At 45.0% G+C, this 26840-nt stretch overlaps 1 protein-coding gene across 1 annotated transcript in view; it reads left to right on the forward strand.

The window, feature by feature from the left end:
• Positions 1-26840, forward strand: part of MYO5B (myosin VB) — a 231029-nt gene that overhangs the window by 37369 nt on the left and 166820 nt on the right. The window contains exon 2 of the mRNA XM_070935994.1: positions 23940-24096. Coding sequence (XP_070792095.1) covers positions 23940-24096 — 157 coding nt within the window. The remainder of the gene's footprint in view (positions 1-23939; positions 24097-26840) is intronic.

Below are 26840 nucleotides of genomic sequence, written 5' to 3' on the forward strand. Positions count from 1 at the left end.
CCCCCACTTTTGGCACACAATAGCATGGTAGACCCGGTAGGCCCGTTTTTTCACCCTCCTCAGGCTCCAGAGCCTTTCTAGGGGCCTGGGGAAAGTGAAAACAATCTTCCCCATCCCTCTGGAGGCCCTCCAGAGGCCGGAAAACAGCCGGTTTCCTGACCTCCAGCCCCACTGGAGCTGAGCTAGGGCAACACTTGCGGGCCCACCGATATGGTTCCACGTGCCACAGGTGGCACGCGTGCCATAGGTTCGCCATCATGGTCCTAGGAGCTTGTCTGAGCTAAGGTTGGTTGAAGTTTGGCTGATGCAATGAAGGGGCTTGTTGGGCAATTCCTATTGTGGGCTGAGGGCTAACCCTACCTTTGTTCAGACCTTGCTGCAGGGAATTTGCTTATGAATAGAGCTAGCTATCTCTCTCTCTCTTAAGTGCTGACATCTGCTGAGGGCTATTAAGAAAGGTGGGGCTGTTTTTCAAGAGCATGTTTCTCCATTTCTCATCCAGGGAAATATAATATTCTGCCTTTTTAATACTTATCAAAATATTTCATTCGATTGGTGCTAACTTTGTACACCAGGATAATGTAACCATGCCAAATACATGCCGGTTGCCAAATAGCCAAACTTTCTTTGTCTTTGGGGTTTTGTAACTTCAAACCATTCTAAACCAATGGTTGTGAGTCCAGGTCTACCTATATAAAAAAAATCTCCCTTGCCTCATTGACATTGTCCTATATTTGAACTCATTTCAATTTCTCCATGACTTAAAAAAAAAAAAAATAACCACAGGGCACCTGGGTGGACGTGTCTTGATTCCTGTAGAATAAAGCAGAAAAGATGCCTTGGAAATTGAAAATATAATTCAGTTAAGGTAGCCCAAGCTAGTGATAGATGAGTGCTGCTGTCCCTCTTATGAATGCATAATTCAATTCTACTTTTAAAGTTAGAAGCCTCGAGTGACATACCCTGACTGAGCATAAAATGGATGAATGAATAAACATATTAACTTTATTTTTTGCAACCACAACACATTCTAACGGATTCTTTTTACATACCTTGTGGTGATGCAAGGCGTTTCCTTTCATACTCCTATCGTTCCAAAATGGATTTTTTTTTAAAAAAAAAGTTTGCCTCTGTCAGTTCTGACCCAGTATTCTTTCCATCAGTGTCATTCCAAGTAGTATATGTTAAGGGAGCACGCACCCGCTGTCTCCAAGCGGTAGGGTGCTCCGGCCCCCAAGGCTCTACCCGTTTGCCAGGTTGCATAGATCCTCACGGCCCGGGCCTTCGTCTGATGTTGTGCAACGCCAGGTCCGTAGTAAATAAAGCCCCCCTCATCTGTGATCTTGTTCAGGAGGGGGGAGCGGACCTGGCGGGTATTACGGAGACCTGGTTGGGCCCGGAGGGAGGGGTCCCTCTGGTAGAAATGTGCCCACCAGGCTTCCGCGCATTCCATCAGCCGAGGTCACAAGGGAGGGGCGGGGGAGTAGCGGTTATTATTAGAGAAGGCCTTAGGCCCAGGGAGACCACTGTACCTCAGACAGCTGGTTGTGAGTCCCTCCTTGTGAAGTGGGGCCATGGGGTTCAGATGGGCTTGCTGATCACGTACCTGGCTCCCTGCCGCGTGGCAGCAACCCTGCCTGAGCTACTCAACGTTATTGCTGCGGTGGCGGTTGATACCCCCAGACTTATGGTCATGGGGGATTTCAACCTGCCGTCCGTGGGCGAGACGTCTGAGGTGGCTCGGGAGTTCATGGCTTCCATGACGGCCATGGATCTGACCCAACTAATTCATGGCCCTACGCACACTGGGGGAAACACACTGGACTTGCTTTTTGTCTCTGGACAGTGGTTGAGTGATCTTGAGATAGGGGATGTAGTCATCGAGCCCTTGTCATGGTCGGATCACTCTCTCCTTCGCCTTGACCTTCGTACCGTGGCACCCCGCTGCAGGGAGGCGGAACCGATAAGATGGTACCGCCCCAGGCGCCTGATGGAACCCGATAGGTTCCAGACGGAGCTTGGGCCAATTCCTGAGGTTCTGGCTCACGCCTCGACTGGAGACCTAGTGGCCGCCTGGGATAGGGCGGCCGCTGGGGCCCTGGATCGAGTCGTGCCTTTGCGGCCTCTGACCCGGCGCGGATCTCGCCTTGCTCCTTGGTTTACCGAGGAGCTGAGGGAGATGAAGCGCCGGAAAAGACGCCTAGAGAGTAGTTGGAGAGCTAGTCTTTCTGAATCGGACTGGACACTGGTTAGATCCCATATTAGGACTTACCTAGTGGCGATAAAAGCAGCAAAATGTACGCATTTTGCTGCTCTTATTGCGTCATCAGATAATCGCCCGGCCGCCCTGTTTAGGGTGACCCGCTCCCTGCTCCACCAGGAAGCGCGGGAGGACCCCTTGGAGGGAAGAGCCGAGGACTTTGTTCAGTATCTGTATGACAAAATCACTCAGATTCGGGAAGGTCTGGACTCTGACTGGGTAGATCCAGCGAGAGTGACGGAGGCAGGTCTTGAGACTGTTATCTGGGATGAGTTTGATCCTGTGACCCCAGATGACGTGGACAGGATTCTGGGTAGATTGAACGCGACCACATGTTTGTTGGACCCGTGTCCCTCCTGGTTAGTACTGGCTTCCCGGGAGGTGACGCGAGGCTGGCTCCAGGGGATTATAAATGCTTCATTGGGTGAGGGTGTCTTCCCCGCCGCCCTTAAGGAGGCGGTGGTGAGGCCCCTCCTCAAGAAGCCTTCCCTGGACCCGGCAATATTGGCTAATTATCGTCCAGTCTCCAACCTTCGTTTTGTGGCGAAGGTTGTTGAGAGTGTGGTTGCGGGACAGCTTCCCCAGTACCTGGATGAAGCGTCGTATCTGGATCCGTTCCAGTCGGGTTTCAGGCCTGGATACAGCACGGAAACGGCATTGGTCGCGTTGGTTGATGATCTCTGGAGGGCTCGGGACAGGGGCTGCTCCTCTGTCCTGGTCCTGTTAGATCTCTCAGCGGCTTTTGATACCATCGACCATGGTATCATGCTGCACCGGTTGGAAGAGTTGGGGGTGGGAGGCACCGTACTAAGGTGGTTCTCCTCCTTTCTCTCCGACCGGTCGCAGTCTGTGTTGACAGGGGGGCAGAGGTCGACCCCGAGGCCCCTCATATGTGGGGTGCCGCAGGGATCGGTCCTCTCGCCCCTTTTGTTCAACATTTATGTAAAGCCGCTGGGCGAGATCATCCGTGGTTTTGGGGTGGAGTACCATCAGTACGCTGACGACACCCAGCTGTACATCTCCACCCCGGATCACCCCAACGATGCCCTTGAAGTGATGTCCCAGTGCCTGGAGGCCGTACGGATCTGGATGGGGAGGAACAGGCTCAGGCTCAACCCATCCAAGACCGAGTGGCTGTGGTTTCCGACGTCCCGATATAGTCAGCTAATGCCATCGCTGACTATTGGGGGCGAATCATTGGCCCCCACGGATAGGGCTCGCAACTTGGGTGTCCTCCTGGATTCACGGCTGTCGTTAGAAGAGCATGTGACGGCCGTGTCCGGGAGGATTTTTCATCAGGTTCGCCTGATCCGCCAGTTGCGTCCCTATCTAGATCGGGACTCCCTACACACAGTCACTCATGCCCTCGTTACTTCTCGTCTGGATTACTGCAACGCTCTCTACATGGGGCTCCCCTTGAGGTGCACTCGGAGGCTCCAACTGGCGCAGAGTGCGGCCCGCGCGGGTGGTGATGGGAGCGACTTGGAGTTCCCATGTGACACCTCTCCTGCGCGAGCTGCACTGGCTCCCGGTGGTCTTCCGAGTGCGCTTCAAGGTTCTGGTTATCACCTTTAAAGCGCTCCATGGCTTAGGACCTGGTTATTTACGGGACCGCCTGCTACCACCAATAGCCTCCCACCGGCCAGTACGCTCCCATAGAGAGGGGCTCCTCCGGGTGCCGTCGGCCAAACAATGTCGGCTGTCGGCCCCTAGGGGGAGAGCCTTCTCTGTGGGGGCACCTACGATTTGGAACGAGCTCCCCCCGGAGATACGTAGGATCCCGGATCTGCGCACCTTCCGCCGCGCGCTTAAGACTTTTCTATTTTATCAAGCTGGCCTGGCCTAAATCTCCCCCCTTTTTAAATGTGGAAATTTTAAATTTTTAAATTTTAAATTCGTCTTTTTATAGGGGTATGGGTAAGGCATTTTAAATTGGGGAGCCATTTTAGATTTAATTCTGTTTTAAACGTATTTTAATTGTTTATATTGTATGTTTTTAATTTTGGCTGTGCACCGCCCCGAGTCCTTCGGGAGAGGGGGCGGTATAAAAATCTAATAAATAAATAAATAAATAAAATAAGTAGTATATAAATATACTTTGTTTTTTGAGATGTAAACTATCTCCAGATCTGACATTATGGTGATAGCCTCTATTCTACCGTGTTTCCCTGAAAATAAGACCCTGTCTTATATTTTTTTGAACCCTGAAATAAGCTCCTAATTTCCGGGGAGATCTTATTATTTTGGGGCACGTAGAGCAAGACAAGGCTCCTCTTGCCATCTTACCTGATTTCCAGCTCTGTCTCCCTAACCCTAACCGACGAGCTGCGCATGCCCTTAAATATTTCAGGGAGGGCTTATTTTCGGGGAAACACAGTACTACTTTGTGCCAGTAATCTATATGGCAATATATTGCTTCTCCTGAATGGTTCCAGTTTTTTTAAGGACAATTATTGCGATTATTAGTCCTTTATTGTGTTGATTTCTTTTTACAAAAGGGACAGCTTAATAAACAGCCAAGCTAAATTAATTTTTAAAAGAAAGTTTCAGACATGATTTGCTGGAATCTTCTTCTTTGAGAACACGGATAAAAATTTGTGAGCTTCATGTGATTCCTTCAACCTTGCCTTTTGGTCTCTGAAATAGGTTTACGCACAAACTCCATTGCTTTTAATTGCTTTGGCCTGACCTCTAAAATGCCTTTGTGCTGTTCAGATGTTCCTTATAAAAGAAGATTTGTCTTGCCATATTCCAGCTCCAGCAGAGGTGGTATTCAGCCGATTCGTACCGGTTCAGGCAAACCAGTAGCGGAGATCACGGATTGGTCCGCCCACCCGCCCCGGCTCTATGCCATCCTATTTAGGCATGGTTTTGAGGCTGGCCACATGCATGGAAGATGTGTGCGTGAGCAAAGCACATGTGCCAGGTGCATGTACGGAAGGCTGGGCGCATGCACGGAAGGTGTGTGTGCACGCAAAGCAAGTGTGTGCGTGCAGGGTGAACCAATAGCAACAAAATGTGACACCCACCGCTGAGCTCCAGAGATCAGCCCCTGAAAGTAGAAGACCCTTTAAGGATCTACCCACAATTCTGAGCAGTGATAAAGAAGCCTTCAACAGGGAACCTGGATGTCTACAATCTGAATTGTATCTCAGTGAGGACAGAAATTTAATGGGTACAAAAAACCGAGTGCTGAAATATTGCCATGTCTCTGGCTTAGTTCCTATGCATAGATTAAAGACAGAGGTCTCCAAACTTGGCAACTTTAAGACTTCAATGCCCAGAATTCCTCAGTCAGCCGTGGGTACTGAAGTCCACAAGTCCTAGAGATGCCAACTTTGAATTAAGGCTTAAAGAGAAATCAGAGCAATGTGTGAAGAAAGAAGGCCTTAAAGCCCATCTAGCAAATAATTTTTATTTGAGTTTGTGCAAGATATTTAACTTGGCTTCAGAATTAATCCATGTTCTGGAACTGGGCAATTTATTGAGTAAGAAATCAAATGGATAGGGTCCACATAGCATACAGGTAGACCTCAATTTAGGACCATAGTTGAGCCCAAAATTTATGTTGCTAAGTAAGAAATTTGTTAAGGGAATTTCTCCCCCCCCCCCCAGTTTTCTCACCACATTTGTTAAGGGAATCACTGCAGTTCTTAAATTAGTAACACGGATGTGAAGTGAATCGGGTTTCCCCACTTGACTTTGCTTGTCAGAAGGTCGCAAAAGGGGATCACATGACCCTGGGACACTGCAACCGTCATAAATGTGAGTTCAGTTGTCAAATATCCGAATGTCGACATATGACCATGGGGATGCTGCAATGGTCATAAGTGTGAAAAATGGTCCTAAGTCACTTTTTTCAGTGTCGTCATAACTTTGAATGGTCACTAAATGAACTGTTGTAAGTCGAGGACTACCTGTAGTAAGACATAAAAGAATCAACCACTAAAAACAACAAAATCTAGCATGTTGTATGAATGGAAACGCAGTTGTGTATCCAGGACCTGGTTAAGTCTACTGTACAAACTTTTCACAGAATAGGAAGAAATCTTGGATGCTATCTAGTCTACGTTCAAAACTGAATACTGCATTCAGTTTTGGTCGCCGTGATGTAAAAAAGATGTGGAGGCTCTAGAAAGAGTGCAGAGAAGAGCAACAAAGATGATTAGGGGACTGCAGGCTAAAACCAGGAGTGAAATCCAACAGGTTCTGACAGGTTCGGGAGAACCAGTAGCGGAAATTTTTAGTAGTTCGGAGAACCGGCAAATACCACCTCTGGGTGGCCCCAGAGTAGGGTGGGAATGGAGATTTTGCAATATCCTTCCCCCAGGAGTGAGTAGGGAATGCGGATTTTGCAGTATCCTTCCCCTGTCACGCCCACCAAGCCACGCCTACCAAGCCACACCACGCCCACCAAGCCATGCTCACAGAACCAGTAGTAAAAAAAAATTGGATTTCACCATTGGCTAAAGCATATGAAGAACGGTTGCAGGAACTAGGTATGCCTAGTTTAATGAAAAGAAGGACTCGGGGTGACATGATAGCAGTGTTCCAATATCTCAGGGGCTGCCACAAAGAAGAGGAAGTCAAACTATTCTCCAAAGCACTTGAGGGCAGGACGAGAAGCAATGGGTGGAAACTAATCAAGGAGAGAAGCAATTGAGAACTAAGAAATTTCCTGACAGTTTATTTAGCGTATGGCTGGTCACACACAGTATTAAAACACTTTGTTTTTACAGGTTAAAAACAATTAAAACAATAAAAAAACAGTAAGAAAACCTAAAAGGAAAAGAGAAATAACATTTCAAAGTTTAATGTCAAGTTTGGAGATCCAATCAGTAGCTGCTGTTGTTATGCAGAGGAAGTCCCTAGAATCTCCTGGATATCTTCTGTTAGGGCATTCCCTCACTATATGTTGGATAGTCTGTTGGGGGGCCCTGCAATCACATTGTGCTGAAGGTGTCTTTCCCCATTTATACAGGGAGTCAGCACACACCCCATGAGTTGTTCTAATTCTATTATATGTCACCCATATGTGTTGGGGTAGGCTAAATCCTGGAGGTATACTACTAGGACTGATATGCTCGGAGACAGTTAATCAGTGGAACAACTTGCTTCCAGAAGCTGTGAATTCTCCAACACAGCAAGTTTTTAAGAAGATGTTGGATAACCATTTGTCTGAAGTGGTGTACTGTTTCCTGCCTAAGCAGGGAGTTGGACTAGAAGACCTCCAAGGTCCCTTCCAACTCTGTTATTCTATTCCATTCTATACATCATGGTTTACTACAGAATTTAATGCATGACCGAGAGAGAAAACCATCCCTCTTTTTTAAAAAAGCCAAAACCCTCCAACAAGGAGCATTGATTTTACCCAATTCAGAAGGATGGAAGGTTGACTCAACCTTCCATCCTTCTGAGGTGGGTAAAATGAGGACCCAGATCGTTGGAGGCAATATGCCGACTGTGTAAACCCGCTTAGAGAGGGCTGTAAAAGCACTATGAAGCGGTATATAAATCTAAGTGCTATTGCTATTGCTATTGATCTGCTACTGAAGCTGTCCGTTCAACTGTTTGCAGTCTCATGATTAGTAAGTTCTCCAGTGGTGGGATTCACTTACCTTCCCTACTAGTTTGCAAATGTGAGCACGTGCACGCTTTGCCGGCATGAGCCACCTCTGTGCATGCAGATGTGTATTGCACGTGCATTACGTCCTGGCAGGTGGGTGGAGCCTACCACAGTCGCCACTACCGGTTCACCGGATCCTGATAGAACCGGCTGAATCCCATCACTGAAGTTCTCCCATTGCCTTATGAAAATCTGCTTCCATGAAGTTCCTACCTATTTGTTTCAAATTCTGCCCTCTTTAAACAACCGATAAATCTGTTTTGTTTGGCAGCATCTTGGTTATGCGATAGATAAGCAATATCATGCTTCTCTAGCTTTCTGTCACTGGAATATGGGATTTAGGAACAGGAGCTTCTCAACCATTGGACCTAATCAACCAAAGAAAGATGCCTTAAGTAGGCTAAAATCTCTCATAGATCAATACTGATTACTAACACAGGGTGGTCAAAATTAGTGAGGTGCAGATGGAGTGTTCCCACGCTCATCCTACCGCTTTTGGATAAATAATAACATTGCATGCCTATTCGAAAGGAGGACTGTATTACAATATTGCATTACAAATACTTGCCATCTGCCTGATTACGACTCTCCCTAAATGCCATCGGTTGCACGCTTGCAATAATGTGGAATAAACTAAATATGGAAATCTATCCAAAGTACAGGAAGTCATTGACTTACAACAGTTCGCTTTGTGAACATTCAAAGTTACAATGGCACTGAGAAAAGTGACTTACATCTGTTTTTCACAGTTACGATATTTCCAGCATCCCCATGATCAAAATTCAGATGCTTCACAACTGATTCACATTTATGACTGTTGCTGTGTCATGTACATGCCAACTTTCTGGCAAGCAAAGTCAATGGGGAAGCCAGATTCATTTAACAACCAGATTACTAATTTATCAACTGCAGTGATTCACTTAACAACCGAGCAAGAAAAGTTGAAAAAAGTGGGGCAAAAGTCATTAAACCAATGTCTCACTTAAGAACAAAAATTTTGGGCTCAATTGTGGTCGTAAGTTGAGGACTACCTGTAATTCAGATGATGAAAAAGATGAATTTAGTAGTCCTTTACAGCAGTGGTCCCCAACCCCCGGTCCGCGGACCGGTGCCGGGCCGTGGAGTACCTGGCACCGGGCCGCGCAGCGGCCGGGGGACATGAACGCTGCAGCGCAAAGGCTCCTGGGCCGTGCGCAAAAGCTCCTGGGCCGTGCGCAAAGGCTCCAGGGAAGAGAGCCCCGCGCAGGTACGCACGTGTGGCCCAAAGCCCCCACCCCTGCGCGCGCTCAGCGGGCCACGGTAAAATTATCAAAGGCTGATTGGTCCGCGGCGATAAAAAGGTTGGGGACCACTGCTTTACAGACACAGAAACCATATACATGTATCTTTCAGTAGTGTATGTTTGCCACCGTCGACTTAAAGCCATTTGTTTAGTGACTGTTCAAAGTTACGAAAAAATGACTTACGACTCTTTTTCACACGTATGACCGTTGCAGCATCTCTATGATCATGTGATCAAAATTTTGGATGCTTAGCAACTGGCATGCATTTATGACAGTTGTACTGTCCTGGGGTCATGTGATCACCTTTTGCGACCTTCTGACAAGTAAAGTCAACAGGGAAGCCAGATTCATTTAATAACCTTAACAACTGCAGTGACTCACTTAACAAGAATGTCAAGAAAGGTCATACAATGGGGCAAAACTCACCTAACAACTGTCTTGCTTAGCAACAGGAAATTTTGGGCTCAATAGTGATCATAAGTCAAAGACAACCTATATAACTACCTACATCAATTTCATTATAGACTTGTATGGACTTATGAGAATTGGCTGATGGAGATGCTACAAAACCCTCTTTTTATCTTCAAAGATTTAATACATAAAATGTGTATTGCCCATGCTTCCAAGTTGATCTTTGTCACCACGGGGACAGTACCACACAAGGAAGTGAATAAAAGCTGAAAGAAACAGGATGACTTGCTTTTCAGCCATTATCAGATTCCATGGTCATATGAATAATAGGTGGCATAGATCGCCATCAAAGAAATAGAGCTTGGTATTAAAGCATTTATTATAAATAGTGAGTTTCAAGGCACCTTAAAAATAGCCATTTTTTAATTCATTTACTAAGCATAGAGGAATTTATGGGCTTTCAGATTTTGCTGCAGTTCACTTCCCAGTATTTATGACCAGTGGAAAATTGGGGAATGTAAGGGTTGAAGTCAGCTTGGAGATCATATAGTTGAACCTAGGGGTGAGGTGTGGGCGTGGCCATGGAGGGCGTGGCCTAGTTAGCCTCTTGCACCATGGTGGGTGGGGGGTGTTTATTGCCCTCCCCAGGCTCTGGAAGCTTTTCTCGAGCCTCCGGGAGGGCGAAAATTGCCCTCCGGAGGCCAGAAACAGGCCCATTTCTGGACTTCCAGAACCTCAGCTAGGCCTGTGTTTTGCCCTCCCAGGCCCTCTGCGCATCCCCTACACTTACCTGGAATGATGAACGGGCCCCGTGGAGACTCCTGGGAGGGACGGAGCGGGTCGGGGTGGGTGTGGCCAGCCAGAGGTGGCATTTGGAGGTTCACCGAACCCTGGCAATCCTTGGCTAGAGGATTGCCCGAACCCTGCCGAACCCCCAGGAGCCCACCCCTGATTCAACCCCATGCAGAAAACCACTAACAGAGTAAATGCGAAGGACCTTGGCAATTGTTGGCTTGGAAGCCGAGAGAGAGAGAGAGAGAGAGAGAGAGAGAGAGAGAGAGAGAGAGAGGGAGGGAGGGAGGGAGGGAGGGAGGGAGGGAGAGAGAATGAATTTGGGAGGGGCAGTTTTGGGTGTTTTTGAATGTTTTGAAGCAGAGTGCAATTTTGTAGAATTAGCCTTACTTGTGAAGGGGCTGCTTTTTGTAATAATTAAGTAGAAAGGAGCTACTTGTATTTGGTTATTTGAGCTAGCAGTTTGAAAGCACTTAAAAATGCAAGTAGAAAAATAGGGACCACCTTTGGTAGGAAGGTAACAAAGTTCCGTGCGCCTTTGGCATTTAGTCATGCAAGCCACATGACCATGGAGACTCTCTCGTCTTTGGGCAGCGCTGGGTTCTTCGGCTTTGAAACGGAGATGAGCATCGCCCCCTAGAGTCAGGAACAACTAGCACATATGTGCGAGGGGAACCTTTACCCTTACCTATAAAGACCAGTATGTGAAGGATCAACCAATCTCGCTGGCCCCTCACTTTAATCCTGAATTACAAATATTTCTCTTTTATTGAGACCGGTATGTCTTAAAATGTGACTGTATACTTAAAGATAACTTCCAAGTTACATATAAAATTAGAACTGTAGAAGTGTACTATAAATAAAAAAAAAAAAGAATAGATGTATAGATTTATTGAACCAGAGGATGGGGCAGCGAAGATTATTTATTTTGCTGCTGGAAATAGAACATGGTCCCAGATTTGCAATCTCGAATCGTCAGTGCATATTCAGTTTCTCTTTATGAACTGTCTATTGATGCAATGAAAAGACTGATCAATATTACTCTGTATGATTAATATTTAATGATGTTTAAAATTAGCCTGAATGATTCTCTATATGTAATGTATTTCTATTGCTTCCTTTTATCTTTTTCTCTTGTTTTGAATTTGTGTAAATGCTTTTTTTAATTTCTCTTCATTTTTCTTCTTCTGTTTTTTTTAAATATTAAAGCAATATAAAATTTCTGAGATCATTTCAAAAAGGGAAGTACATTTAAAATAAATCATGTGCCATCGTATATTCTTTCAATCTCCCTTAGGCTTTTTTTTTTTTACTATTAAAACTTATTTGATCGAATTGTTTATCCTCCTCGCATTGCTGGCATTTGTTATGGACAACAAAAATATACTTGTGAGAAGGCAGAGGGATAGTTATTTATTTATTTATTTATTTATTTATTTATTTATTTATTTTATTTATTAAATTTTTATACCGCCCCCTCTCCCGAAGGACTCGGGGCGGTGAACAGCCAAAATTAAAAACACACAATACAAATATTAAAATACATTAAAACAAAATCAAATTATCTTAGGCTTCTCCAATTTAAAACCCCGTTACCCATAAAATTCCCCCAATTAAAAAAATTTTTTTTAACCCAGCCCGGCTTGCTGAAATAAAAAAGTCTTCAGGGCCCGGCGGAAGGTCCGGAGGTCCGGGATTAGTCGTATCCCTGGGGGTAGCTCATTCCAGAGGGGGGGTGCCCACACAGAGAAGGCTCTTCCCCGGGGGGTCGCCAGCCGACATTGCCTGACAGATGGCACCCTGAGGAGACCCTCTCTATGGGAGCATGTTGGCCGGTGGGAGGTTATCGGAGGCAGAAGGTGGTCTCGTAAATAACTGGGTCCTAAGCCATGGAGCGCTTTGAAGATGAGAACCAACACCTTAAAGCGCACTCGGAAGACCACTGGAAGCCAATGCAGCTCGCGCAGGAGAGGTGTCACGTGGGAGCGCCATGTCGCCCCCGTAAGTACCCGCGCGGCCGCATTCTGCACCAGTTGGAGCCTCCGAGTGCTCCTCTAGGGGAGCCCCATGTAGAGAGCGTTGCAGTGGTCGAGGCGGGAAGTAACGAGGGCATGAGTGACCATGCATAGGGAGTCCCGATCCAGAAAGGGGCGCAACTGGCGTATCAGGCGAACCTGATAGAAAGCCCCCCTGGCCACGGCCGTCAAATGCTCTTCTAAAGACAGCCGTGCATCCAGGAGGACACCCAAGTTACGCGCCCTCTCCATGGGGGCCAATGTCTCACCCCCAATAGTCAGCGATGGCACCAGCTGACTATATCGGGACGCCGGCAGCCACAGCCACTCAGTCTTGGAGGGATTGAGTCGGAGCCTGTTCCTCCCCATCCAGACCCGCACCGCCTCCAGGCACCGGGACATCACTTCAAGGGCATCGTTGGGGTGGTCTGGGGTGGAGATGTACAGCTGGGTGTCATCAGCGTACAGATGGCACTGCACCCCAAAACCACGGATGATCTCGCCCAGTGGCTTCACATAAATGTTGAACAGGAGAGGCGAGAGGACCGACCCTTGTGGCACCCCACAAACCAAGTGCCTTGAGGTCGACCTCTGCCCTCCAGCCAACACAGACTGCGACCGGTCGGAGAGATAGGAGGAGAACCACCGTAAAACAGTGCCTCCCACTCCCAACCCCTCCAACCGGCGCAGCATGATACCATGGTCGATGGTATCAAAAGCCGCTGAGAGGTCTAATAGGACCAGAACAGAGGAGCAACCTCTGTCCCGAGCCCTCCAGAGATCATCAACCAACGCGACCAATGCCATTTCCGTGCTGTACCCGGGCCTGAAGCCGGACTGGAACGGATCTAGATAGACGGTTTCATCCAGGTACTGCGGGAGCTGTCGCGCGACCACACTCTCAACAACCTTCGCCAAGAAGCGAAGGTTGGAAACTGGACGATAGTTTGCTAAAACAGCTGGGTCCAGAGAGGGCTTCTTGAGGAGGGGCCTCACCACCGCCTCTTTCAAGGCGGAAGGCAAGAACCCCTCACTCAAGGAAGCATTTATAATCCTCTGGAGCCAGCCTCGTGTAACCTCCTGGGTAGCCAGCACCAACCAGGAGGGACACGGGTCCAATAAACATGTGGTTGCGTTCAACCTCCCCAGCATCCTGTCCACGTCCTCGGGAGTCACAGGGTCAAACTCATCCCAGATAACCGTCTCAAGACAGACCTTGGACAACCCGCCTGTACCTACCCAGTCGGAGTCCAAGCCTTCCCGAATTTGAGCGACTTTATCGTGCAGATAATGCACAAAATCCTCAGCACGACCTTGCAAGGGGTCTTCCCGTGCTCCCAGATGGAGGAGGGAGCGAGTCACCCTAAACAAGGCAGCTGGGCGATTTTCTGCCGACGCGATAAGAGCGGAAAAGTAATTAGACTTCGCCGCCTTTATCGCCACTAAGTAGGTCTTGATATAAGACCTCACTAGTGTACGGTCAGATTCGGAGCGACTGGCCCTCCAACTACTCTCTAGGCGTCTTTTCCGGCGTTTCATCCCCCTCAGCTCCTCGGAAAACCAAGGAGCTGGGCAGATTCGGCGCCGGGTCAGAGGCCGCAAAGGCACGACCCGATCTAAAGCACCAGCGGCCGCCCAGTCCCAGGCGGCCACCAGGTCTTCCGTCGAGTCGCGTGCCAGAGTCTCAGGAAATGGCCCAAGCTCCATTCGGAACCTATCAGGATCCATCAGGCGCCTGGGGCGGAACCACCTGATCGGTTCTGCCTCCCTGCGGTGGGGCATAGCGGTCAGGAAGTTGAATGTTGCCAGCTTAATTCAAGAATATTGAAAATATTAACTTAGGTAGCTCAAAGCAAACAGTTACTGCTTACAGGCTGTCCTCAACTTACAACAATTGGAATCAGAATTTCCATTTCTAAGCAAGGCGATTGTTGTGCCTGATTTTGTGACCTTTTTTGCCACACTTTGCTAAGTGAATTGCTGCAGTTGTTAAATGAATCACACGGTCTTAAGCGCATCCGATTTCCCCCACTGACTGCTTGTTGGAAGCCAGCTGAGAAGATTGCAGATGGTGACCACGTGACTCTGGGATGCGCCAACCATCATCAATGATGGTTTCCAAGTGCTGAATTCTGATCACATGACTGTGAGGATGCAGGGGTTGGTCATAAGTGTGAGGGCTGGTTGTAAGTTACTTTCATCAGTGTTGTTCAAACTTTGAACAGTCACTAAACGAATGGTTGTAAGTCAAGGACTAGCTGTATCAGAGATGCATATTTTAGAGTCACTTAGCTCCGTGCTCTCCTACACTCCAGCAATGAATGTTACATGGCCTTAGAGCAGGGGTCTCCAACCCCGGTCCATGAACTGGTACCGGTCTGTGGCATCCCAGCAACCGATCTACGCAATCAAGCAAAGGCTCATCCGCAGGATTCAGGCAGCATACAAAACCATACTCTTCCAGTCCGTGGAAAAACCTCTCTCCACAGAACCGGTCCTTAGTGCCTAAAAGGTTGGGGGCCGCTAGAATAGAATAGAATAGAATAGAATAGAATAGAATAGAATAGAATAGAATAGAATAGAATAGAATAGAACAGAACAGAACAGAACAGAACAGAACAGAACAGAACAGAACAGAACAGAACAGAACAGAACAGGGGAGGGGAAGGGAAGGGAAGGGAAGGGAAGGGAAGGGAAGGGGAAGGGAAGAGAAGAGAAGAGAAGAGAAGAGAAGAGAAGAGAAGAGAGAAAGAGAAGAGAAGAGAAGAGAAGAGAAGAGAAGAGAAGAGAAGAGAAGAGAGGGAGGGGAAGGGAAGAGAAGAGAAGAGAAAGAAGAGAAGAGAAGAGAAGAGAAGAGTAGAGAAGAGAAGAGAAGAAGAGAGAAGAGAGGGGGAGGGGAGGGGAAGGGAAGGGAAGAGAAGAGAAGAGAAAAGAAGAAAGAGAGAAGAGGGGAGGGGAGGGGTAAGGGGAAGGGAAGAGAAGAGAAGAGAGAAGAGAGGGGAGGGAGAAGGGAAGGGAAGGGAAGGGAAGAGAGAAGAGAAGAGAGAGAAGAGAAGAGAAATGGTTATCCAATCTGATATCCAACACACCTTCCTCCCTATTTTCCTCACAACCCGTGAAGTGAGTTGGGCTGACAGAGAGTCACTGACCCAAAGTCACCCAGCTGCCTTTCATGCCTGAGGCGGGATTAGAATTCACTGTCTCCTGGTGATTGGCCCAAAGTCACCCAGCTCGCTTTCATGGCTAAGGTGGGACTAGAACTCACCATCTCCTGGTGATGGACCCCAAGTCACTTAGTCACCTTTCAGGCCTAAGGAGGACTAGAACTCACAGTCTCCTGGTGATTGGCCCAAAGTCACCCAGCTCGCTTTCATGGCTAAGATACAACTTGAACTCACAGCCTAACTCTTTCTAGCCTGGTGCTTTAACCACTAGGCCAAATTGGCTCTCCGTGCTTGCACGCTGCTTCTCTTCTCCCTCTAAAACGTCAGCTGCGTCAGTCTCATGAATCCAACTGTGGCTCAGAAGTAAATAATTAATATGGTTTACAGCACTGATCATTTACCTCAGTTTCCAGAGACTAACACGTGTTGGCAAATACGACAGAGCCTCAGAAGCTCAGCTTCTCAAAGAAAACACGGAATGTCCATGAGCTACTGTGGCCTTTTTTTTTTTTTTTTTTTTGGTCTATTCACTGAGTTTTGAAGGAAAAAGGACTGTTAGATAAAACCAATATTCAACTTTTTTAAAAAACCATATCCTGCAGACTCTCCTGCCTCTGAGCATTATGATTAAGATAAAACGAAATTAGAAAATGGAAATATCTTGCAGGGGCTTCATCACTGGAGGTTTTTAAGAGAAGACTGGATGGCTATTTGTCTGAAATGGTATAGGTTCTCCTGCTTGAGCAGAGGGTTGGACTAGAAGACCTCCAAGGATCCTTCCAGCTCTATTCTGATTATTGAATGTATAATTAAATTCACAATTATATCTCATGCTGGTTGCCTCTGCTTCCTTTGGTTGATGCTACCTACATAAGAAATCAGTCACCAAACTGAAGAGATATAATAGTAGAGCTGATGGACATCCTTACTGTGACAAAAGCTCTGTTGATGTTTCGAATGTTCTTACAAAAAGTCTTTTGAAGAGATGGCCTGAATGTTTTTCAGTGTAGTCTAAAATACTAAGCATTGACATAGACAAACAAGGAACAGCCAATTCCTTCATGTGGAGCAAAATAATTACTGTAAACACGATCCATTTAGAACCAGCAGAAATAGCTGGTTATATCCCATAACCTCATTCATTAAATCTTTCTTTTCCCTAATATGTTAGCTCTGTAATTGGAGGGCAAGAAAAATGAGGTCTTAGGCACAAGAGCAATTTCAGCTAAGTCTTCAGTAAGACTTGGCATCTTTTCCTTAATGGGTATCTCTTGTATTGGTATATAAATATTATACAACCCAAAGGTAATATATTACTGGTCCCATAATAATTAAGACATACAGTATTTTGCAACTAGTCCGCCTCTCTGATCTAAATCAGAATTAAGAAATGTGGAAAAATACAGAAGAGGCAATGCAGATTATGAAAAGGTTAATAAGGGAAGAGAATGGGATCCGAGCTCCTTTGAAAATTCAGTGTATGAAATAGAGAAAAAATGCAGAAAAAAGTGTTCATAAAATTAGAAAATTCAAAAACATATAATAGAAAAATTTAAAGAAGTAACCAGCAAGGAGTTTGCTTCAGCCACTTGTACTTCTCTGTTATAAGCCAACAAAAATTGAGCTTTTGTCTACTCATTCTCAGACGTAATTTTTGCTGTAGTCCCTTCAGTACTTTTTAGAAGAAAATAGGCTAAACTGAGGTAAAGATGAAGTTAGAAACATACCTTGATTTTCAATGAAAATTATTGTTGTTTTTAGTTGCGAAGTCATGTCCGACCCATCGCGACCCCATGGACAACTTTCCTCCAGGCCTTCCTGTCCTCTACTATCCTCTGGAGTCCCTTTAAGCTCACGCCTACTGCTTCAGTGACTCCATCCAGCCACCTCATTTTCTGTCGTCCCCTTCTTCTTTTGCCCTCAATTGTTCCCAGCATGAGGCTCTTCTCCAGTGAGTCCTTCCTTCTCTTGAGGTGGCCAAAGTATTTGAGTTTCCTCTTCAGGATCTGGCCTTCTAAAGAGCAGTCAGGGTTGATCTCCTCTAGGACTGACCGGTTGGATCGCCTTGAAGTCCAAGGAGTCTTCTCCAGCACCATAGTTCAAAGACCTCAATTCTTTGGCACTCAGCCTTTCTTATGGTCCAACTTTCACAGCCATACATTGCAACTGGGAAAACCTTGACTATACGCACTTTTGTTGGCAGGGTGATGTCTCTACTTTTTAGTATGCTGTCTAGGTTTGCCAAAGCTTTCCTTCCCAGATGGAAGGAAGGATCCCCTATCCAGGCCCCTAAAAAGGAGCCTGGATAGCTCAGCAGACTAATGCATTGTAATTTAACTCCAGCTGTCTGCAATTAGTAAGTTTGAATCTTGCCAGGCTCAAGGTTGACTCAGCCTTCCATCCTTTCTAAGGTAGGTAAATTGAGGACCCAGTTTGTAGGGGCAATAAGCTTACTTTGTAAAAATATACAAAAGTATGAAGGCTATTGCTTAACACATTGTAAGCCGCCCTGAGTCTCCGGAGAAGGGCAGCATATAAATCAAAAAAAATTTTTTAAAAAAATTTCATTGGGAAGGAAGCTTTCCTTCCCAATGAAAATTAGGGGATCTTATATTTGATGATATATATATATATATATCATTGGTGAGATAAATGAAAGGCTAGAGCAAAGGGACAGAGCCTGTGGTTTTGTGAGAAGTAACATAAACATAGGATAGGAATATAAAGAAGCATAATTAATGTTTGTAATTAACCTATTGGTGGCCTATGACACTAATTAAACTGCAGCCACCTGAGAAGGTCCTCTCGGTCATTGAATGTTTTGGTACCAGGTGACCAGCTCAAAGCAATAATGGAAACTAGTATGAATGAGTGGACATTTTTTTGTCACAACTGATTCCTTGCTGTGCAGGAAGAATCAATTGTTCCTTATATTTATTAGGAAAGCTTTAAGCATGGATGGATGGATGGATGGATGGATGGATGGATGGATGGATGGATGTCAGGGGGGGACAGGGAGGAGAAGGAAGCAAGGAAGCAAGCTTTTTTGAAAAACAACAGTATCCCTTCCTTAGGAGAGAAATGTATTTGATACTTTACTAATTCTATTATTTTATTTTATTTTATTTTATTTTATTTTATTTTATTTTATTTTATTTTATTATTTTATTTATTTTATTTTATTTTATTTTATTTTATTTTATTTTATTTTATTTTATTTTATTTTATTTTATTTTATTTTATTTTATTTTATTATTTTGTCAAATATATAAGATAGCAGATATAAGTATAAACATGATTATGAATACATGAAATGGATACGAATAAATGGGGACATTAGGACAGGGACGGTAGGCACGTTGGTGCGCTTATGCACGCCCCTTACAGACCTCTTAGGAATGGGGTGAGGTCCACAGTAGACAGTCTAAAGTTAAAGTTTTGGGGGCTTGGGGAAGAAGTCACAGAGTCAGGTAGTGCATTCCAGGCCTTGACCACTCTGTTGCTGAAGTCGTATTTTCTGCAATCGAGTTTGGAACGGTTTACCTTAAGTTTGTATCTATTGTGTGCTCGTGTATTATTGCAGTTGAAACTGAAGTAGTCATTGACAGGTAGGACGTTGTAGCAGATAATTTTGTGTACTACGCTTAGGTCAGCCCGAAGGCGGCGTAGTTCTAAATGGTCTAATCCCAAAATTTTAAGCCTGGTGGCATAAGGTATTCTGTTGGGAACAGAGGAGTGGAGTACTCTTCTCGTGAAATATCTCTGGACTCGCTCAATTGTATTAATGTATTTGCACTGTATTATATTGAATTGTATTATTAACACAGGAGTTGCTGAGTTTAACAAGAGCTGAGTTCCATAGAACCAGTAACAAAATGCAGAAAAACTAGGAATAGCAATCTAGTTGAATGGACAAAAGGCACATCTCATTCTTGAATATATTTTCTGAAGGTATGAACTTCATTAGCGTGCAGAGATGCTATCACATAGTAGTCAGATCAAACTAACAGTATAATGTAAATCAGTCTTCCCACCATGATCCCTAATTGAGTAGGAATGTGTTGTGTAGTTTTACATTAAAAAAAAAAAAAAAGCAGTTGACCTAAATCATACTCAAAGGATACAAAACAAACAAATAGGAGTATAAAGGAGTTACATAACATTCTCAGCTCCTGCATTTTGATCTTGGTTATCTTTATGATACATTCTTCTGTACTCCAGAAAACTAAAAGTTTTCTTTATGGAATACTGAATAGCTAAAACCTGCTGCCCATTTGTTTCTTTGAGAGATACAAAATGGTTATTATTATCTTTAAAGCCTTATGTAGCTGGCATCCTTGTTACTCAGGATATATCTTCTTGTATGTTAGTGTTTCTTAAACTTTTTTCACTCAAGACTTCAATGATGAAGGTCTCCAAAAGATTTTCATTTGTTTGCATGGGTTATACTTATTGATATTTATCGTGTTTCCCCGAAAATAAGACATCCCCTGCTAATAAACCCAATCGGGCTTTTGAGCGCATGCGGTAAAATAAGCCTCCCCAAATAAGCCCCCCAAAAAAGCCCTCCCCAAAAATAAGCCCTCCTCCAAAATAAGCCCTCCCCAAAAATGTTTAAACACATGCGCAGCTGGTCTCCACCATTTCCTCTGGTTAGAGTTAGGGAGATAGAGCTGGAAATCAGGTAAAATGGCAAGAGGAGCCCCGTCTTGCTCCACGCACCCCAAAATAATAAGACCTCCCCGAAAATAAGGTCAAGCACTTATTTCAGGGTTCAAAAAAATATAAGATAGGGTCTAATTTTCAGGGAAACATATTTAAAATTAAAATGAATGTCTTTGCTGCTGCTACCTTTTCTCATGATTGTTTGCTGGGATCTTAATATTGTATTATTTTTCAACATAAGCTGGCAAATAATTTTGCAGACCTTTGAGAGGGTCTTGGGGATCTCCAGGGGTCCCAGGGTCACACTTTAAGAAACAATTTTCCATGCAATCTCCTCCATTTTTTGAGATCATTTGAGAAGATTAGTCTATACAGGAAGTCCTTGACTTACAACCATTCATTCAGTGACTGTTCGAAGTTACGGCAGCACTGAAAAAACTGACTTACGATCATTTTTCACACTGTTGCAGCATCCCTATGGTTACTTGATCAAAATTCGGAGGCTTGGCAACTGTTTTTATTTATGCTGTGTCCCAGGGGTCATGTGATCACTTTTTGCCACTTTCTGATGAGCAAAGTCAATGGGGAAACCAGATTCACTTAACAACTGGGTTACCAACTTAACAACTGCAATCATGTGCTTAACAACTGCGGCAAGAAAGTTCGTAAAAGCCGCTGTTCGTAAAAACAGACTTAACAACTGTCTTGTTTAGCAACAGAAATTTGGGGCTTAATTGTGCTCATAAGTTGAGGACTACCTGTAATTAGTCTGGGCTTCCTAGGTACATGCATTTAGCTGACCTTAACTAAGCATGATTGACTTTGTTTATAATTCAGTTGGGAGATCAGGAAAGCCAGGATCTGAAGACTAGAGTGGGAAGTCCATGTAAACATCCTAGAACAGTGATGGCTAACCTTTTTGCCATCGCGTGCTGGGGGGGTAGGGAGTGGGGAGATTCTCACGTGTGTGCGTGCCCACACCCATAATTTTATGCGCCCTGCAGGAGTCTCTAGAGGCTGGGGACAGCAAAAAAATGTCACTTCCTGTCCAACCAGGAGTTGGGAAATGGGCCGTTTCAGGCCTCTGGAGGGCCTCCGAGGGGGTGGGGAAGGCTGTTTTCGCCCTCTCCAGATGCATAGAGAGGATCTGGAACCAGGTAAGAAAGAAAAACGGGCCTTCCACCCCACCACCCCCCAGGCCCTCCGGAGGCAGGAAACAGCCTGTTTCCCTACTTCTGGTGGGCCCAAAAGGCTCGAAAATCAGCTGGCCGGTGCGCACATGCATGCCAGAGCTGAGCTGGCGTGCCCATTGATATGGCTATAGGTTTGCCATCATGGTTCTAGAATAATGCACTTAACTTTTCTGTATTATTGCGAAGAAAACAACTTGGGTGTATTCCTATAGCCAGTGGTGGGCTGTTGCTGGTTCAGACCAGTTTGGGCAAATTGGTAGTTCCAACCAGGGCTGGCCCCACCCATCCACCCTGGCGCTGTCACGTCCTATATAATCACCAGTTTTTCAATGCCGTGTGGATGCACAGAAAGTGCGCATGTATATTTTCGGTTGTTACAACCAGTTGTTACAACTGGAAACAGCCCACCCCTGCCTATAGCCATTAGGAATCAAATTCAACATGAAAAAAGACATTTTATTTTAGTTAATTTACAGGATGGGTTTTTCTTGTAGCTATCACAGCCCTCAAAAGTATTCCCCACTGAATTGCCTCTTTGTTCATTTTTTAAAAAAGTTCTCTGAAACAAGTTTTTCGGGGAGGAATTTTTTATTTTATTTTAACATCTTTCATATTAACTTTTTAATGTTTTTATTGTTAACAAGCAAAGGACTTTGGTAATAGGTGGTTTTCTTCCCTGGCTATCATCATGGTAACCTTGATCCCCCTCTGTAAAATCTGTTCATTAGTTGAAATGTTCTCTTAATTTCAGAAAGGCTTTTTATGTTCCCCGTTTCCAAAGGAAAAGCCAGGGTGGAGAAAGTTGTATTTAGTCAGCGTCCATGCTGAAAATTTTATGTCTGCAACAGAAAGGAAGCGGAAGTTTGGGATTGCTACTTGCAAAGTTGTTTGCCGTATCAGAGCATTAAGCATAATTGGCTTTCTATCCCTCCTGGGTAGAAGTAAGTGATAGCCCATAATAAAGAGCTTGAATGCTGTGAGTGACAGATATGGCATGCTTCTTTATGAAGATGTGACTATTCGGTATTTGGCTGGAAGGGTCTTGTGGAAGCTCATACCTTAGATTCTTAGGATAAGGTGTAATCACTCCAAGGAAAGGATGATATGATAATTTAAGGTTGCTATGAAGGATACCGTAAAGCAAGTGTGCCCAGCATGTGGCCTGCAGGCCACATGTGGTCTGGACAGGCCATAACGTGGCCCCACAAGATCGAAAACTTCCGTTATTATGTGATTTATATATGTTAACTATATTATATATTTTATATGTGGCCTAAGATAAGTTTTCTTCACTCAGTGAGGCTCAGGCAAGCGAATAGATTGGACATCCATGCTCTAAAGCAGCGGTTCTCAACCTGGGGGTTGCGACCCCTTTGGGGGTCAAACGGCCATTTCACAGGGGTCGCCAAAGCCCTCTCTCGCCCCCCCACACCTTCACCCACCCTCAATCTCTGCCTCTGTTGGATCGCCGGCTGTTCTCCTACCCTGCCCACTCCCAATCTATTGCTGCCTCCTGAGTCCCAGCTGATGGCTAGAGGGAAAAAAACTGTTTAAATTCTTGCCGCCGGGCTTCAAAGGGCCGCCCTACAGCTGATCAGTGTTAAAAGAAAACAAATGAGTAGACCGGTGCCTGCAAAAATAGAAAAAACAGCTCCTTTCAGCTTCAGGATAGGTTAATTAGCACAAGTTGATTAGATCAGCCTCGACTCTCAGCTGATTTGCTCTCAGCTGTTTTGCAGAGGGCTCTGTTGCTATCTGCAAAAAAATCTCGAGCAGATCTTTTTTCTCCTAGCTGTGCTGAAAAAACGAAACTGAAAGTAAAGCAGGGTCTTTGCTGCAATGTGACAAAATGAGGCAGAGAGAGATTTCTTTTTCTTTTTCCTCACCAAAAAAAGGTAGGTGCAAAACTGCAAACAATGGGAAATTTAGGGCAAAAAAGGAGGTTCAAGATTTTAAATCACAAAAGAAAAAAAAGCTCTATTTAACTAGGGAATTGTAATAATTGAGATACTATTAATTGTATATAAAGCAAGAATTTATTTATTTACTTACGTGCATCTGTCTTTATTATATTACAAATAACTCAAGGCAGCAAACATAATCCAACATACCTTCCTTCTCCTATTTTCTGCACAACAGCCCTGTGAGGTGAGTTGGAACCAAAAGAGAGTGATTGGCTCAAAGTCACTCAGTTGGTTTTCATGGCTAAGGCAGGAGTAGAACTCACAATCTCATTGGCCCAAAGACACCTAGGCAGCTTTTATGCCTCAGGTGGGACTAGAACTCACGGTCTCCCGCTTTCTAGCCAGGTGCCTTAACCACTAGACCAAACTAGCTGTCCAGTCAATGATTTTTAAATAAGCTAGAGATTCTTAGAAGGGGAGGAATTCGAACCTGCACCAAGTCAAGATGTGCTATTCCATTCCTAAAAAGAAGGCTAAGCCATACGAAGCAGTAATGGCAGAGTTGGCGAGAATAGAGAGAAATGTTAGATTCATTTTCCCCCTCCTCTTTCTCCTTCTTTCTTTAGGGATGAGAAGAACCAGTCCATTATCGTTAGCGGGGAATCCGGGGCGGGCAAAACAGTCTCGGCCAAATATGCCATGCGGTTCTTTGCCTCAGTTGGAGGCTCCTCCAGCGAATCCAATATTGAAGAGAAGGTCCTGGCTTCCAGTCCTATCATGGAGGTAAGGTCTTTGGCAATGGTGGTGGGGAGATTCTTTTATTGTTGTATAATGCAAAGAAGAACATTTGTGTCACCCTGGAAATATTGAGCTCCCGTTACTTGTCCCAGCTTCTGCCAACCTAGCAGTTCGAAAGCACGTAAAAAATGCAAGTAGAAAAATAGGGACCACCTTTGGTGGGAAGGTAACAGCGTTCCGTGCGCCTTTGGCGTTTAGTCATGCCGGCCACATGACCATGGAGACTCTCGTCTTCAGACAGCACTGGCTCTTCGGCTTTGAAATGGAGATGAGCCCCGCCCCCTAGAGTTGGGAATGACAAGCACATATGTGCAAGGGGAACCTTTTACCTTTACCTTTTAGTCACTAAGTTGTGTCCGACTCTTTGTGACCTCATGAACTATATCATCCAGCCCCCGGTCATCCATTGTCTCCTGCCCAAATCCATGTTCATTGTGTTAATGATGCTAACCATCTTCTCCTCTGCCGCTTCCTTCTTCTTTTGCCTTCAATCTTTTCCAACATCTTTTCCAAGGTCTGTTTGTGTGTGGCTGTCTGTCTGTCTCTGTCTGTCTGTCCATCCATCCATCCATCCAGGGGTGGGTTCTACTCACCTTTACTACCAGTTTGCAACTTGGCCGCGCTCTCTCTCTCGCTTCACTCGTGCTCTTCTGCGCATGCGCAGAAGTGTTCTGATGACGTCAGGGTCGGTGGGAGGAGCCTCACTCCAGTTTTACTACCGATTCTATAGAACCAGTCCGAACCGGGGGCAACCCACCCATCCATCCTTAACTCGCCTTTATTGAATTTTACAAATAACTCAAGGAAGCAGACAAATTCATCCTCCTCCTTTCGTCCCCACAACAACAACCCTGTGAGATAGGTTGGGCTGAGAGAGAGACTGATTGGTTCAAAATCATCCAATTGGCTTTCCTGCCTAAGGCAAGACTAGAACTCACAGTCTCCTGGTCTCTAGCCTGGTGATAAGAGTTCAGACTTCATGCACTGCTTCTCCAGTTCCAGGGAGACCGAGTTCTAATGACAGGATTTTTAATTTAAAAGGACATTGATGAGACAACGGAAGGAGCAAATTCTGGTACTGTAATTCAAACATGTGGTGGAATATCTCACAACGAGCATACAATATTTTGTAGCTTCTAGTGGAATTTCAGTCATTATTATCAATAGGTATTTTTTCAGTTGTCCTAGCAGGTTTGTGAGAGTTTTCGGCCCTCTTTGCAAATGTGTTCTGTCTCGGGGCCAGCTTTTATGTTGCTTGCTCTCCCTGTTATTTGGCTGTGCTGACTCATGCAATTTCTAAAAACATGCCACAGATGTGCAAAGGCATCTCATATGCATCAGTGCAGCCAATCAATTAAAATTAAACAGTGGCGTGAGCCAGCAAGGCCAACACGACACTAATGTTTGGCGATGAGTATCATCATTTCATTTTACTTCTGTACCCGGGCTTGATTTTGAGGTGGAAATGAAAACCTTTGGGCGATCATAATGAACTCTGCAGGCCAGTCCTTAATTCTGCTGCGTAAGCTGCAGCTGCAGTACCAAGAGGCATATCAGAAAGATTTCTCAGAAAGAAAACATATTTCTCTCCCTTTGGAAAAGCTGCCAAAACACTCCCAATCCTGCTATTCAAGGGGATGAGCTCTAAAGTCTTAGAAAATTCGGAAGGTCAGCATTTGAGGAGCATCTGTCCTTTTATATACATTTAGGGCCTTTCAATTCAAAGGCAAAATAGAGATAATGGGGTAAAGGTAATCCTCGGCTTACAACGGTTCATTTAGCGACTGTTCAAAGTTACAACGCCAACTGTAAAAAATGACTTATGACCGTTTTTTTCACACAACGGATACAGCATCCCCATGGTCTCATGATCAAAATTTGGATGCTTGGCAACTGGCTCATATTTATGACGGTTGCAGTGTCCCAGGGTCACGTTTTATGACCTTCTGAAAAGCAAAGTCAATGGGGAAGTCAGATTCATTTAACAACTGTGTTAGTAACGTAACAACTTCAGTGATTCACTTAACAACTGTGGCAAGAAAGGCCATAAAATGGAGCAAAACTCACTTAACAGCTGCCTCACTTAGCAACTAAAATGTTGGGCTCAATTGTGGTTGTAAGTTGAGGAGTAGCTGTATGTAGCGCTCTTTAGATGTGATATTTTTTTCCTAAAAGGTGACTTGTTGGATAGTTGTGTCGTTCTCAGAAGAAATAACGCTGCTTTAAGGAATTACACAGAGAGGGTGCAGGAGTTCCCAAAACTGTTTTGCTTTCAGATCTGAAGTCCTGCACCGGGTTCTGCCCAGAGTCTCAATTTTCTCTAGAAAATAGTGTGGAAGATAGCTAGTTGTCCTCGAATTGCCCTTTGATGGATTATTAACAACTCAGTCTGGAATAAAACCACCATGACAACCAGCTACACACTAACTACTATCCAAAAGACATGATTAAATGCCTTAGTTTTACAACCCATGGACAGATTTAACCATGGTTTCAACTGGGAAACTATGAGCATCAGTGGTAGGTTTCAAAATTTTTTACTACTGTGTGTAGGTTCTGTGGGTGTGGCTTGGTGCGTGTGGCTTGGTGCGTGTGGCATGGCTTGGAGGGCATGGCTTGGTGAGCGTGGCAGGGGAAGGATACTGTAAAATCTTTATTCCCACCCCACTCCAGGGGAAGGATATTGCAAAATCTCCATTCCCTCCCCAATCCAGGGGAAGGTTACTGCA

This window comes from Pituophis catenifer, unplaced genomic scaffold (genome assembly GCF_029215685.1).
Source record: "Pituophis catenifer annectens isolate HBS135680 unplaced genomic scaffold, rPitCat1.0.hap2 SCAF_2, whole genome shotgun sequence".
NCBI lineage: Eukaryota > Metazoa > Chordata > Lepidosauria > Squamata > Colubridae > Pituophis > Pituophis catenifer.